General features: G+C 38.8%; 2 protein-coding genes across 2 annotated transcripts; both read right to left on the reverse strand.

The window, feature by feature from the left end:
* Positions 1-3,331: 3,331 nt before the first annotated feature.
* Positions 3,332-5,555, reverse strand: LOC124389090. Its single transcript, XM_046854320.1, has 6 exons — positions 5,484-5,555; positions 5,290-5,395; positions 5,053-5,200; positions 4,318-4,950; positions 4,095-4,156; positions 3,332-3,992 (listed from the first exon to the last, which is right to left on the reverse strand). The coding sequence occupies exons 3-6, from the start codon at positions 5,059-5,061 to the stop codon at positions 3,344-3,346; spliced, it is 1,353 nt and encodes a 450-aa protein (XP_046710276.1). The 5' UTR covers positions 5,062-5,200; positions 5,290-5,395; positions 5,484-5,555; the 3' UTR covers positions 3,332-3,343.
* Positions 5,556-9,394: 3,839 nt separating this feature from the next.
* On the reverse strand, positions 9,395-14,729 carry LOC124389087 (ubiquitin carboxyl-terminal hydrolase 42-like). The gene is given in 15 exon segments (XM_046854315.1): positions 9,395-10,184; positions 10,287-10,348; positions 10,500-11,132; positions 11,235-11,382; positions 11,507-11,613; positions 11,702-11,842; positions 11,960-12,068; positions 12,194-12,276; positions 12,474-12,544; positions 12,758-12,816; positions 13,184-13,283; positions 13,375-13,460; positions 13,462-13,483; positions 13,568-13,777; positions 13,882-14,729. Coding segments are annotated over 15 exon segments (2,547 nt in total). The 5' UTR covers positions 13,967-14,729; the 3' UTR covers positions 9,395-9,553.
* Between the last annotated feature and the right edge of the window lie 265 nt (positions 14,730-14,994).

Genomic DNA, 14,994 nt, shown 5'->3' on the forward strand with positions numbered 1-14,994 from the left:
CAAACAACGTGGCTGTTTTGACAATTCAGAAAGGAAGTAGGCGCATTTACGCACATGCGCAGTACAATAGTGTTTTCGGTACGGATCGAGTAGCCGAGTCGGCTCTTCCCTCCGGGAGTCGGCTCTTCTGGTTCGCTACAAAGAATCGTCTCTTCGAGCCTGTTAGGATCAGGGAAGCATTTGACCGAACTATCCGTGTTTTAAGTGCCATCTACAGGAAACACGACGGTACTGTCCGCGTGCACGCGAAAGGGGAATTTCAGCCAGGGGCGTCGGAATTCGGCACAACACCGGTGTTACACAAGATTCTGTGACCATCGTATGTTGTGACCCTAGAGGGCGCTGTTGCTAAAATGCAACTTTAAAAAAGCAGCCTGTTTTAAACCAGCCTGCCTAAATAATACCGCTAAATACTAAAGCTGTCCATGTTGATAGACTGAAACTTAGACTTTGGCCAGGGGGTCGGAACTGGGCACAACACCTGCAGAGTTTCAGAAACTCCGTTAAAAGTAAAAGTGTGATATGTAGTGTTTGCTTATTATTTGAGAAGTGGTGCTCGGCGAGCTTTGTGCAGAGTTTTGAGCAGCTTAAGGAACTCGTTCTATTGGAGGAGTTTAAGTCTTATTTATACGAACAACTCGTCGTGTATCTAAACGAGCAAAAGATCAATGTTCCTTATAGAGCTGCCGTGTTGGCAGTTTGTGAGTTTGTGTTGACACATAAAACGGTGTTTAGTTACCCGTCTTCTAACATTGGGTCCGTACGCTCATTAAAAGCGCTTAAGAAACTTCTGCAAACCCGTGCTTCCACCCATGGGCGTAAATCCCGGGGGGGACGGAGGGGACATGTCCCCCCCAATAAAAATATTTTTAAAAATCGCACTCTCTATTATATGAAAAATATATGTTTGTATACCTAAATAATTGTGTAAGTAGAAAAAAACCCGCAAAAATGCATTTAGAAACAGTTGAGTTCCCCCCTCCCCTTCCTCACAGTGGTTTGACCCACTGCCTGTTTTCTCAGTTTATCTCACATTCACTACACTCACGAGTCAGGTGTGTGTTCATCTCACCTTCTCTACACACACGAGTCAGGTGTGTGTTCATCTCACCTTCTCTACACACGAGTCAGGTGTGTGTTCATCTCACCTTCACTACACACACGAGTCAGGTGTGTGACTGCGGCTCAACTAATTTTCATCTCCATTAAGTAGGGTATTTTATTCACTTATTTTATTCACTAAATAAAGCAATTCTCTATAATGTAGTTGATGCAGACTCATTCATAAATTCGTTGCGGCAAAAATGCTGATTACGGATGTAATTTTCCATGAATCTGCTCTATTGATGATTCAAATATCACTTATCTAGTGAACGTTAGCTTGTGTACAACAGCTTGTTGCATAGTGCACTGACACTAACACACCAAAGCCGTTTCACATGCAGTGTTTTATTTGGGACGACTTGGAATAATGTTAAAATTAACACACAATTAGCATATTGTTTAACTGTGCATTTACTAAATGATCACTGTGCTACATCTGAACTGACCACACTGTATTTTTATAATCAATTTATATTCTGTTCTTAAGTGTCTTCATTAATTTGTAAATAAAATGTTAAAAAAAAATTTAATTCCTTGTTTTTATTGTTGTGATTATTTTTTATGATAGTTTTACTTTCTTTATGTAAAGCAGTTTGAATTACCATTGTAATTGATGCAGTCTCCATGCTTCAATAATAATGTACTGTGTCTTTATACTGTCAGTACAATTTAACTGTATTATTTGTCCCCCCCCTCAAAAATTGCTCATGGAGAAATTTTATATTAATTGTCCCCCCCTACTGTTAAATGAAATTTACGCCCATGCTTCCACCAGCTCTCCTCCCAAAACTCGCCAGTGTTTTTGCTGCCATGAAAAAAAGTTATTTAATTGTGGTGTTACTGCCGCAGGTGTTTTGTCGGAGGTGTCTGTATCCAAGCCCACTGTCAAACCTGCATTTGAGTCTTTTATTTCTTCAGGTTTTTTATCACTAAGCGCCGATTGGGTAAAGCATCCAGTTACGGTTCTGAGAGACACTGGTGCTGCTTAGTCCTTCATTTTAGAAAGTGCGCTACCCTTTTCTAAATTTTCCTACTTCTATTCAGGGCATTGAACTCTCTGTGATCCGCGTACCACTGCATCATGTATGCTCGGAGACTGAGAACTTTCCATGTCACGAAATGGTGGCAGTTCGTTCAGCAATCCTTGTGAAAGAGGACTTGTGAAATCCTGATATAGCTATTCAGTATCCTTCTGTATTTCTGGCCTGTGTATAAACATGTGCCCAGCAGAAAGCTAGGTGATATTATAGATTTGTCTGAAACGTTTTTGTGTCAGTAGAAACAAATTGTGGATAAGATCACTCGTTGAATTAGAAACCCAAAAATCGGATTTGTCCCTAGGACCTTGTTTTGACTCTTTGATTCGTATCTCAGAATTTACTAATGCTCAATCTGGTTATTTTTTAGAACACGGTGTGTTTAATACATAAAAGGTGTCTAAATGCTGCCGATAGTTGGTGGAAGGTCTTTCAAGTGGTGAGTCCATGTCCCCTACTTGTTCGAGCGATGCAGATCACAGGCTCATCACCCCCGTTGTTACTGACACTCTTCCACGTTGGTAAAAATGATTTCGTTTTATGTTCTTTTGGATGATGTTGTGAACCTATGTGGTATGTTTACACTTGTGTGAGGGGGTGTTACAACCTGCAGTATTTTGCGGGTTGTATTGTACCTGTACGCGGTGCGTGGTTTGTGTGGAGGTGCCATCCCAATACTCCAGTCAAGGCCTCCCCTGCACTCCAGTTAACTAAAATCGCACCCAATTGTGTTTACCTGTTACTGACCTACGCCCGTTCTGATTGAAGTTGATTAGCTTACTGTAAATACACACTGTATTATACATTTGTAAATATATGTAGGTTTGTTGTTTTGTTCACCGGGAGTAGGGGTGTGGCTGCCATTTCTGTTGGGTGTATGTTTCTGCCCAATTTTTGGTGAGGGAGTTAGAGAAGTGAAGAGAATTTTTGGTTTGTTTGTAGGTGATTTAGTGTTTGTAAAAAGAGTGGTTTTTTTTGCTTATTATTTTGGCATTGGACCACCCTGAAGTCTATTCATCTTCAAAAGTGCAGCCATAGAGCATGGCAAAAAAGTCTTTAACCCTAAAAAATATCAAGCATTCTTGCAGCAAAAAAATACTGTATATATTTTATAGAATAAAGCACCTTAACAATAATTGGGAAAATAAAAAGGGCATTTATTTTGCCCTCAAAACATATGTGAATAAAAACGAAGAAAAAGCTTAAGATAAGATCATGAATAGATAACTATATATATCAAATATAACAACAATTCTTACACTATACTTGGGATGGTGGAGATGGTGGAATGTAGAGATTAGATTGTCCCAGTACTGAGCTGCCTCTTTATCTCTGGAGGAATTGCGGAAGTGTTTCCTAGGTGGGTAATACTCTTTTTCTGACTGATGGCTGTCTCCATAATGCTCTTTGTAGTTTCGACTGCTCTTTTTTTCTCCATCCTTGTCCTGATTGGTAGTCAAATATCGGTAATGCTCTTGGCGCTCAGCCGATCTTTTCCGTTTCAAAGAACTGGGTTTGCCAGACTGACACATTTTCATGTTGTCTTTGCCATTTGTTTGTTTACAGATATTTGCCATCTTGGGACTTCTCTGTGATGGAGGTTTATCATTCTTCTGCTGGGTGAGATTGTGATTGCTCACAGCAGACTCTTTTGTGGCCTTCTCTTTACTTGACGCCTCTGTTAAGGTCAACTGTGTTTTAGGCATCACCTCTGCTGGCTTAGACAATGCCTGGATGTCTGTGCCCAGTGTGGGTGCTGGGTTCGAGACACGCTGAACAAGAGGGTTGGTGAGTGGTTTAGGCCTTTCCGTACTGATTGATGGGGAAAGAAGGCCCTCTGATCTGGGACAGCTGAACAGAACATATATATGGTCAATATTTATTAAATAAATGTAATTGATCATATTTTTTGCAAGATTGGAAGAGATTGTGTGATCAGGAAAAAGTGCTTACTTTGACACACGCTGCGAATCAGAGTCAGTTATGGAAGAAGCAGAGGCAGGACTGTCTGAAGTCTAAAAATGAAATAAACAAACAAATAATATTAAGAGCCACACAAGCACTCCAATGCAACACATGTTTAAGTATTAAAAAAGTAAACACGTTTCTTTTTTACTATTGTTTTGATTAGAATGATAAAATGGCACTCAAATGCAGTCCAACAGAAGTTTCCTTCCTTGTCAGAATGTTTGAAGCCGTTGACTTTGTGATGGCCATTTACATGCCTGTGTCCTGAACCATTTGCACCTGTGTAAGACTCTGAGAGGCTGTTGGATCTCTGAGAGTCTGTTGGATTTCTGCAGGGTGAAGGTGAGCTTGAATTATGAGAAAGAGGGCTGTGCATGCCACCGTTCTCAATGGCTGTCTTGGCAACACCATGAGGCTTAAACGTGCTGCTGTCCGAGAATTTGCTCTCCAGGCCAGACTCATGAGATGATTTCTCATCATAAGGAACCAGGAAAGTAGCAGTGCAGTATGAGGATGTGCCATTGACCTGCTTGGAGCGCTGGCATTTTGAGGTAGAAGATGAAGGGTGAAAATGCTGATGACCAGCTGTGAATGGAGACGAATGACTGCTGGAGGTTGATGCAGACGATAAGGTCCGGTTGCACTGTGTCACCTCTCCATTGGCAACAATAAAGCTCATTTTGACCCTGGGTTGGACGGGATGATCAGAATCGGAGGATGAAGTTGTGGAGGAATAGGAAGACAAATCGGAGGTGTTCCCTTCACTAATGCCACTGCTGCTGGGCTCTAAGCCATTGTTATGTTCCTTCGAGGAGCCGTTGCCATTCACATATGAATTATTCTGTAAAATAAGAAAAACAGTTACTAACACTGGATCTGAAAGTTAGGATTTTCTTGTCAATATAAAGCTCTTTGTTCTTTGTTGTTGCAACTGCAACTGTACCTTTAGCATGTGAGGGAGCTGTGGGCCAATTATAGGTGAGGAGGTACAAGAATGCCCATTTAGCTTCTGTCTTACAACTGGCCGGGGAGATGAGTGGCTTGGAGTAAAACCCTTGTGGTTGAAATCTCCATTTTTCAGATGTGTTGTCCTAAAAATAAATCCAAACCAGGTTAAACGCCAATTAAAAATAAAACATTAATAACACATTAAAAGCATAACATTATAATTATAATATACCCTTGCTTGATGTAGAACAGCAGGTATGCTTGTTGGTCCAGCACAGAACGAATATCAGTGGGAGTCACGATGAATCGTTCATCTCATACCACTGGCCATTACTTGCCTGAAACAGAGCATCACACATTGTCACCTTAGTCCTGTCATAGATACCTTCAGAAGGTTGAGAGTTGAACATGTGCAGTATGTCTCACCTTTACATAGCAGTAGTAGTGTCCTTCATAGCAGCCGACGCCTGAGTGAACCAGTGTCCAGTGCAATATCCATATAAGTATCAAATGTATCTGATACAGCTTTACAGTTCCGACACTTTACTGTAGAAACAAGAATCATTAAATTAGACATTCAATCAACCAGATTTTCAGTTTTACCATGTTTACAAACACTTCTACTAATAAAAATGCATAACAAAGTTCTAGTAAATCTAACAATTATCTCCATCACTTAACATTTAAAATAAAGAAAAAACAAACAAAACAAAAAAAAACAGGAGATAAACATACAACTGCATAAATCCCAACTCACCTCTAGACCTCAGATGTCCTCCAAATATCTGCTGGATCAGATTAGTGCCCTGTATATACCTGTTTAATCGGGAAATATGAACGATCAGCCATGATCAGAGATTACGTAAACCATGTAAACATCACAATTGACGTTTTGAACTGATTCAGCTGGGTGTCAAAAAACGTTTATTTCCAAAACAATAGGATTAATTGGCCCTACATTTTTTAATTAGTCATTGTTTTTAGGTCATTAGCTATTAGTCATTAAATTGGTTGTTCAATATACTATATGTCACCTCCCTAAATTTGTCAGGTTCCAGGGCAGATATACAGTCAGTAATATTACAGGTTGCCCAAATATTCAATACATCACATGACACAACTGAGCGATATAATATCAATAATATAAAATGCTGCACCAAACCAATGTTTAAACAGACTCACTTATCAGTAGACAGGCAGGACTTTTGCATAGCATCCACTGTGTACCGCAAGAACTCATGGGCATCTTCTTGATTTCCATACCGGAAATGCTTTGCAATCCCTAAAGCCAACAAAAGCAATAACATTTAGGTATGTTTAAATCCAATAAGTAACTGTGCATTATTGTAATTTAACAGAGGGCGGATGCTCATGTTTTAGTTCATGCAGCACGCCAATGGGTTTAATGACATTCCCATAATTAGCAAACACCAGGGTAATGTGATTTTGCATCGTACACAGCATGCAAAACTCAGATTCATGACCTGTGAGGGAAAATATAGCAACAATTAAAATCACTGTATGCTAAGTACATCAAAAATGTATTCAGGAGGATATTCGAAGACTCACATGTTTTGGAATGCTCTCCTGACAACATGTAGTTGGCAAAGGGTGCAGTGTAAGAAAGACACTGAAGTGCTGAATTCAGAAAACATGTGTTGCCCAGGTTTTGAAGACCTGCTCCAATATGGTGCACTTGGGTCCATTTCATGCTGAGACGCTCTGATTGGAACAGGATCTTCTGTGGCAGATTGATGCCATCGGCACTGTTTAAGGCCACTGCACAGTAAAGCAGACGAAGCATTATTTTTTTTTTAGCTTTTCCGTCATACAAGACACAACTGGATAACCTTGGAAGTTGAAGTAAACAGTTAAGTCCTTACCTTGTGTATTTGGCTTTTTAGCAGGAAATGCTTTCTTGCCTCCATAAAAAGCAACATCACAGCTGGAAGCCACACAGGTGACTATGGTCCTGGAAAGCTTAACGTTGGAAGTGTCAACACTTTAGCTGATGATGGCGTCGTTCACTTTCTCAGAGCAGACAGGAGACAGGGGACTGCTTTGAGTTCTTCAAAACGGTGTCAACTATTTTAAATCTTTATTCTGTTGAAAACAAATATTATACAGCAAACGTAAACAGTGAATAGGTTACTAAATCAGAAGTGCTTTTAAGCCATGTAACACGTTTTCACATTGTACATCCTCAAGCAACCAGACAATATATTCCACCTTTAAACAAGTATTTATTTAACTATCTTTTAATGTTGTTAATTGTTGTGGACATGAAGCTTAGCTGAGTTAGTTAAACGGTTAAGTTTTTGGTAAAACCACCAGGGAAAGAGAGCGAGAGAAAAAAAACAGATGATGACAAGTAATGGCACCACTATATGCATCGACATTTGACGTAACCATAAGAAAAAATATAAAATGCTACGTATAATATTTACTTTGCAAGGGCTAAATACTGTAATTACAGTAAAATGCATAGACATTTGACATTAACATATTGCACATCTTTTTGACTGCTGATATTGCTGTTTTGCACCAACTCTTTTGTTTACATTTTGGTAATTACAAGGTACACTCCTGTAGTCAGTTCTCTCTTACACACACTGCACTGTGTAATATACAGTAGGTTTACTGGTGGCGCTATTTTGTGTTTTGTGTATGTGTCCTACACTGTCTTATGTTGTCTTTGCGCCTATATGGCTTGCAATGTTTGCACCAGGTTGCACACGATGAACTTTATGTAGCGAGGACACTTACTAGGCCTTGGCTCTGTGACACGTGCATGTGACAGGATAAGATGAGCGTGGAGAGACGGAGGGATGCGCTGGAGTAAAGTGGAATGAAAGTAGGAGCAAGGCAGAGTACATGTGTGTGATTAAGAAGGAGGACAGTAGAGTGTGGTAAAGAATTAAAGGTGGTGAAGGCTAATGCAGAATTTAGCGTGTAAGTGAAAAAACAACAACATTTAAATAATACATATACTGTTTACATTGTAATATATTATATAGTAACAGGTAATTCTCTCCACATTTTTGGTAAATATTTTGGATGGGGGAAATGCCTCCCTGACTCAAAGCGACGGCTTATAAATCTGGATCATCAGGTCATTTAGAAAAAAATACATTATATTTAATACCCAGACAGAGAGACCAAGACCCATACACACGTTTAGCGACGATCTTGAGTGCGCGTGTGCACGATCACATAGAAGCACCTCTCAGCGGATTTACATTACAAACAAATACCGAAAAAAACGTTCCTTAAAGACTGTCCTTTCTTTAAAGATGAAATTACGGTAAAGGATGAATGTACTTGGCATAATAATTATGGAAAGCAGTATATGTTTATACCATCGGCAAACGTTACCTAGCTAGCGTCTTAGCATCGCGCTAGAAAACATTTATAAAAACCAAACTTTTTCCAAAGTATCTAAACTCAAGTTTTAGCACACACAAAAAACATAGTAAAATACCATGGAAAATATTTTTTTAACTAAAAACACTCTGATAATACGAAAATTAGGCTATTAAACACATTCAGCTATTATTCGTCACTCCTTACCTTACACGCTTGATCTGGAAATAAACGGAAATCTCCGAGGCAACGGGTATAACAAAGAGTACCTTAGGCTCATTGGTGCTTTAGGAAGGCAATTGCTCCACCAAACAGGATGCATTACATTACGTAACCGATTGGGCAGGGCTCTCAAAATTACAGTAGCTCTCTGTGTAGCATTTTTCAAAAATACGCCCGTATATAAACGCTACAGCCATACGCGTGTGTGTGTGTGTGTGTGTGTGTGTGTGTATATATATATATATATATATATATATATATATACACACACACACACACACACACACACACACACACACACACACACACAGAGCATTAACAGAGCATTAATAACTGAAATGTATTATCCTGCCTAAATCATGCTCATTTGACTATATATATATATATATATATATATATATATATATATATATATATATATATATATATATATATAGTCAAATGAGCATGATTTAGGCAGGATAATACATTTCAGGTATTAATTAAATTTAATGCACTTTTGCAGGGGCAACCAGACACCTGTTTGTTAATATTTTTGGTTCGTTTACATTTTGTTTCAATGTTCATTTAAAAATTTTGCCAATTAGGTTTCATAGATTAATTAGAGCCAATGACTACATAGGCATCTACCAAGCACAATACATGTCCTTCTATTAAAAAATAAAAATGTTTTAACCTTGTATACGGGTAATGTGGTCACACTAGCCCTAAGTTCAGGAAGTGTAACATGCACAACAACAATTTCCAAAAAAAAAATTAACCATCCGTTGCAGAAATATAAATGCTTTAATATTTTAATGACAATAGAAAAACGTGAAATTGTGCCCAGAAATCTATGTGGTCTGAGTCTCTCTGATAACTATTCTGATGAACAGTAATGTATTTGTCTTTATATATGTTTATATATGTCTTTATATATGTCTTGAAGAGCGGTGCGAGGTCTGGTATCTCCTGTCCCATTCCGGAGCCCACGAATACTTCTCTCTCCCTCTTTTGTAGTGGTAGTCTCTGTGATGGTCCGCGTATTTGTCCCGGTACTGAGCTGCCTCTTTATCTCTGGAGGAATCGCGGACACGTTTCCTAGGTGGGTAATACTCTTTTTCTGACTGATGGCTGTCTCCATAACGCTCTTTGCAGTTTCGACTGTTCTTTTTGTCTCCATCCTTGTCCTCAGTAGGAGTCAAATATCGGTAATGCTCTTGGATTTTGCCAGACTGACACATTTTCATGTTGTCTTTGCCATTTGTTTGTTTACAGATATTTGCCATCTTGGGACTTCTCTGTGATGGAGGTTTATCATTCTTCTGCTGGGTAAGATTGTGATTGCTCACAGCTGACTCTTTTGTGGCCTTCTCTTTACTTGACGAATCTGTTAAGGTCACCTGTGTTTTAGGCATCACCTCTGCTGGCTTAGACAATGCCTGGAGGTCTGTGCCCAGTGTGGGTGCTGGGTTCGAGACACGCTGAACAAGAGGGTTGGTGAGTGGTTTAGCCCTTTCCGTATTGATTGATTGGGAAAGAAGGCCCTCTGATCTGGGACAGCTGAGCAGAACATATATATGGTCAATATTTATTTAATAAATGTAATTGATCATATTTTTTGCAAGATTGGAAGAGATTGTGTGATCAGGAAAAAGTGCTTACTTTGACACACGCTGCGAATCAGAGTCAGTTATGGAAGAAGCAGAGGCAGGACTGTCTGAAGTCTAAAAATTAAATGAACAACCAAATAATATTAAGAGTCACACAAGCACTCCAATGCAACACATGTTTAAGTATCAAAAAAGTAAACACGTTTCTTTTTTACTACTGTTTTCATTAGAATTATAAAATGCCACTCCAACAGAAGTTTCCTACCTTGTCAGAATGTTTGAAGCCTTTGACTTTGTGATGGCCATTCACATGCCTGTGTCCTGAACCATTTGCACCTGTGTAAGACTCTGAGAGGCTGTTGGATCTCTGAGAGTCTGTTGGATTTCTGCAGGGTGAAGGTGAGCTTGAATTATGAGAAAGAGGGCTGTGCATGCCACCGTTCTCAATGGCTGTCTTGGCAACACCATGAGGCTTAAACGTGCTGCTGTCCGAGAATTTGCTCTCCAGGCCAGACTCATGAGATGATTTCTCATCATAAGGAACCAGGAAAGTAGCAGTGCAGTATGAGGATGTGCCATTGACCTGCTTGGAGCGCTGGCATTTTGAGGTAGAGGATGAAGGGTGAAAATGCTGATGACCAGCTGTGAATGGAGACGAATGACTGCTGGAAGTTGATGCAGACGATAAGGTCGGGTTGCACTGTGTCACCTCTCCATTGGCAACAATAAAGCTCATTTTGACCCTGGGTTGGACGGGATGATCAGAATTGGAGGATGAAGTTGTGAAGGAATAGGAGGACAATTTGGAGGTGTTCCCTTCACTAATGCCACTGCTGCTCGGCTCTAAGCCATTGTTATGGTCCTTCGAGGAGCCGTTGCCATTCACATATGAATTATTCTGTAAAATAAGAAAAACAGTTACTAACACTGGATCTGAAAGTTACAATTTTCTTGTCAATATAAAGCTCTTTGTTCTTTGTTGTTGCAACTGCAACTGTACCTTTAGCATGTGAGGGAGCTGTGGGCCAATTATAGGTGAGGAGGTACAAGAATGCCCATTTAGCTTCTGTTTTACAACTGGCCGGGGAGATGAGTGGCCTGGAGTAAAACCCTTGTGAATAAAATCTCCATTTTTCAGATGTGTTGTCCTAAAAATAAATCCAAGTACAAAATGTACTTTGGTTAAACAAACCAAAACAAACCAGGTTAAACGGCAATTAAAATTAAACATTAATAACATATTAAAAGCATAACATTATAATTATAATATACCTTTGCTTGATGTAGAACAGCAGGTATGCTTGTTGGTCCAGCACAGAACGAATATCAGTGGGAGTCACCGATGAATCGTTCATCTCATACCACTGGCCATTACTTGCCTGAAACAGAGCATCACACATTGTCGCCTTAGTCCTGTCATCGACACCGTCAGAAGGTTGAGAGTTGAACATGTGCAGTATGTCTCACCTTTACATAGCAGTAGTAGTGTCCTTCATAGCAGCTGAAGCCTGAGTGAACCAGTACAGCATACAGCCCGTAAATCTGCGGCTCTCCACGAGACTTAGACATGTAGGGCCGCAAGTCAATATACTCATTGTATCTCACGTCCTGTGCAAAGGAGAGAACACAATTCATCAAAAGATGTTTTTTTATTGTATACCTGTGAAATATGTTATGATGAACAATTTTACCTGGGCTATTAAAACATTTGGAGTAAACATCTACCTTGGAGATTTTGACTCCACTGAAGTCAAAGCGTTTCAGAGAGATGGTGAGCACATTGGAGTTGCGGTCGATGGTTAATCTTTTGGACGCTTTAACCATTTCCTTACAACTACAGGAAGAATAAAATGTAAAAGGTATTATTTACAATAACAGTTACGGCTCAACATAAAGTTCTTGCCGTATTAAGGTCAAGTATCCTGTAAGTGTCGGCTCAGTTATGCATGTGACGCTTACCTGCTGCACCTGTATGCATTCTCCCAATCCAACTGCTCAGGCTTCACAAACTGCTCAAGAGCCTTATTAATAGATGGTGCATTCTGCAAGATAAATAAAATAAATAAAATTAATATTAGCGTAACAATTTACATATTAGGGTCAAGCAATAATTAATCATATACAACAAACCTGTGTTATTCAAGTAATAAGGTAGCCTTCTTCTATAATATAAGGTCAATAGTACAGTTACAGCAGTAGTACATAAAAAATTGTATTACACACAGACACACAATGTTACCTCAATGTCCAGTGCAATATCCATATAAGGATCAAATGTATCTGATACGGCTTTACAGTTCCGACACTTTACTGTAGAAACAAGAATCATTCAATTAGACATTCAATCAACCAGATTTTCAGTTTTACCATGTTTACAAACACTTCTACTAATAAAAATGCATAACAAAGTTCTAGTAAATCTAACAATTATCTCCATCACTTAACATTTAAAATAAAGAAAAAACAAACAAAACAAAAAAAAAAACAGGAGATAAACATACAACTGCATAAATCCCAACTCACCTCTAGACCTCAGATGTCCTCCAAATATCTGCTGGATCAGATTAGTGCCATGTATATACCTGTTTAATCGGGATATATGAAAGATCAGCCATGATCAGAGATTACGTAAACCATGTAAACATCACAATTGACGTTTTGAACTGATTCAGCTGGGTTTCAAAAAACGTTTATTTCCAAAACAATAGGATTAATTGGCCCTACATTTTTTAATTGGTCATTGTTTTTTAGGTCATTAGCTATTAGTCATTAAATTGGTTGTTCAATATACTATATGTCACTTCCCTAAATTTGTCAGGTTCCAGGGCAGATATACAGTCAGTAATATTACTGGTTGCCCAAATATTCAATACATCACATGTCACAACTGAGAGATATAATATCAATAAAATAAAATGCTGCACCAAACCAATGTTTAAACAGACTCACTTATCAGTAGACAGGCAGGACTTTTGCATTGCATCCACTGTGTACCGCAAGAACTCATGGGCATCTTCTTGATTTCCATACCGGAAATGCTCTGCAATCCCTAAAGCCAACAAAAGCAATTACATTTAGGTATGTTTAAATCCAATAAGTAACTGTGCATTATTGTAATTTAACAGAGGGCGGATGCTCACGTTTTAGTTCATGCAGCACGCCAATGGGTTTAATGACATTCCCAGAATTAGCAAACACCAGGGTAATGTGATTTTGCATCGTACAGCATGCAAAACTCAGATTCATGACCTGTGAGGAAAATATAGCAACAATTAAAATCACTGTATGCTAAGTACATCAAAAATGTATTCAGAAGGAAATTTGAAGACTCACATGTTTTGGAATGCTCTCCTGACAACATGTAGTTGGCAAAGGGTGCAGTGTAAGAAAGACACTGAAGAGCTGAATTCAGAAAACATGTGTTGCCCAGGTTTTGAAGACCTGCTCCAATATGGTGCACTTGGGTCCATTTCATGCTGAGACGCTCTGATTGGAACAGGATCTTCTGTGGCAGATTGATGCCATCGGCACTGTTTAAGGCCACTGCACAGTAAAGCAGACGAAGCATTATTTTTTTTAGCTTTTCCTTCATACAAGACACATAACTGGATAACCTTGGAAGTTGAAGTAAACAGTTAAGTCCTTACCTTGTGTAATTGGCTTTTTAGCAGGAAATGCTTTGTTGCCTCCATAAGAAGCAACATCACACCTGGAAGCCACACAGGTAGCCATGGTCCTGGAAAGCTTAACGTTGGAAGTGTCGACACTTTAGCTGATGATGGCGTCGTTCACTTCCTCAGAGCAGACAGGAGACAGAGGACTGCTTTGAGTTCTTCAACTATTTTAAATCTTTATTCTGTTGAAAACAAATATTATACAGCAAACGTTAACAGTGAATAGGTTACTAAATCAGGAGTGATTTTAGGCCATGTAACACGTTTTCACATTATACATCCTCAAGTGACCAGACAATATATTCCACCTTTAAACAAATATTTATTTAATTATATTTTAATGTTGTTAATTGTTGTGGACATGAAGCTTAGCTGAGTTAATTAAACGGTTAACTTTCTGGTAAAAACACCAGGGAGAGAGAGAGAGAGAAAGAAGATGATGACGACGAGTAATGGCACCACTATATGCATCGACATTTGACGTAACCATAAGAAAAAATATAAAATGCTACATATAATATTTACTTCGCAAGGGCTAAATACTGTAATTACAGTAAAATGCATAGACATTTGACATTAACATATTACACATCTTTTTGACTGCTGATATTGCTGTTTTGCACCAACTCTTTTGTTTACATTTTGGTAATCACAAGGTACACTCCTGTAGTCAGTTCTCTCTTACATACACTGCACTGTGTAATATACAGTAGGTTTACTGGCGGCGTTATTTTGTGTTTTGTGTATGTGTCATGTCTTGTGTTGTCTTTGCGCCTATATGGCTTGCAATGTTTGCACACGATGCACTTTATGTAGCGAGGACACTTACTAGGCCTTGGCTCTGTGTTTTATTTTATGTAGCTTTATGTTGTTAAATGTAGCACCAGGGTTCTAGAGGAACGTTGTCTCATTACGCTGTGTACTGCATCAGCTATATATGGTTGAAATGACAATAAAAGCTTTTTGACTAGACTTAAAAAATATAACACATTCTTTTTGTACGATTTTAAATATTAATAAGTAATTATGTTTGGATTTTTGTGTTAACTTTAGTCTCAGAGAATCGCAGAGAAAGAGCAAGCGAGC

The sequence above is a fragment of the Silurus meridionalis genome, chromosome 7 (assembly GCF_014805685.1).
Source record: "Silurus meridionalis isolate SWU-2019-XX chromosome 7, ASM1480568v1, whole genome shotgun sequence".
In the NCBI taxonomy this organism is placed as follows: domain Eukaryota; kingdom Metazoa; phylum Chordata; class Actinopteri; order Siluriformes; family Siluridae; genus Silurus; species Silurus meridionalis.

Bases quoted from the DNA above. Each gene is read 5' to 3' on its own strand.
- LOC124389090 (XM_046854320.1), bottom strand. The intron at 4,157-4,317 runs GAAGGAAACTTC...TTTCATTTTTAG, and splicing joins GCTTCAAACATTCTGACAAG to ACTTCAGACAGTCCTGCCTC. The intron at 3,993-4,094 runs GTAAGCACTTTT...TGTTCTGTTCAG, and splicing joins GATTCGCAGCGTGTGTCAAA to CTGTCCCAGATCAGAGGGCC.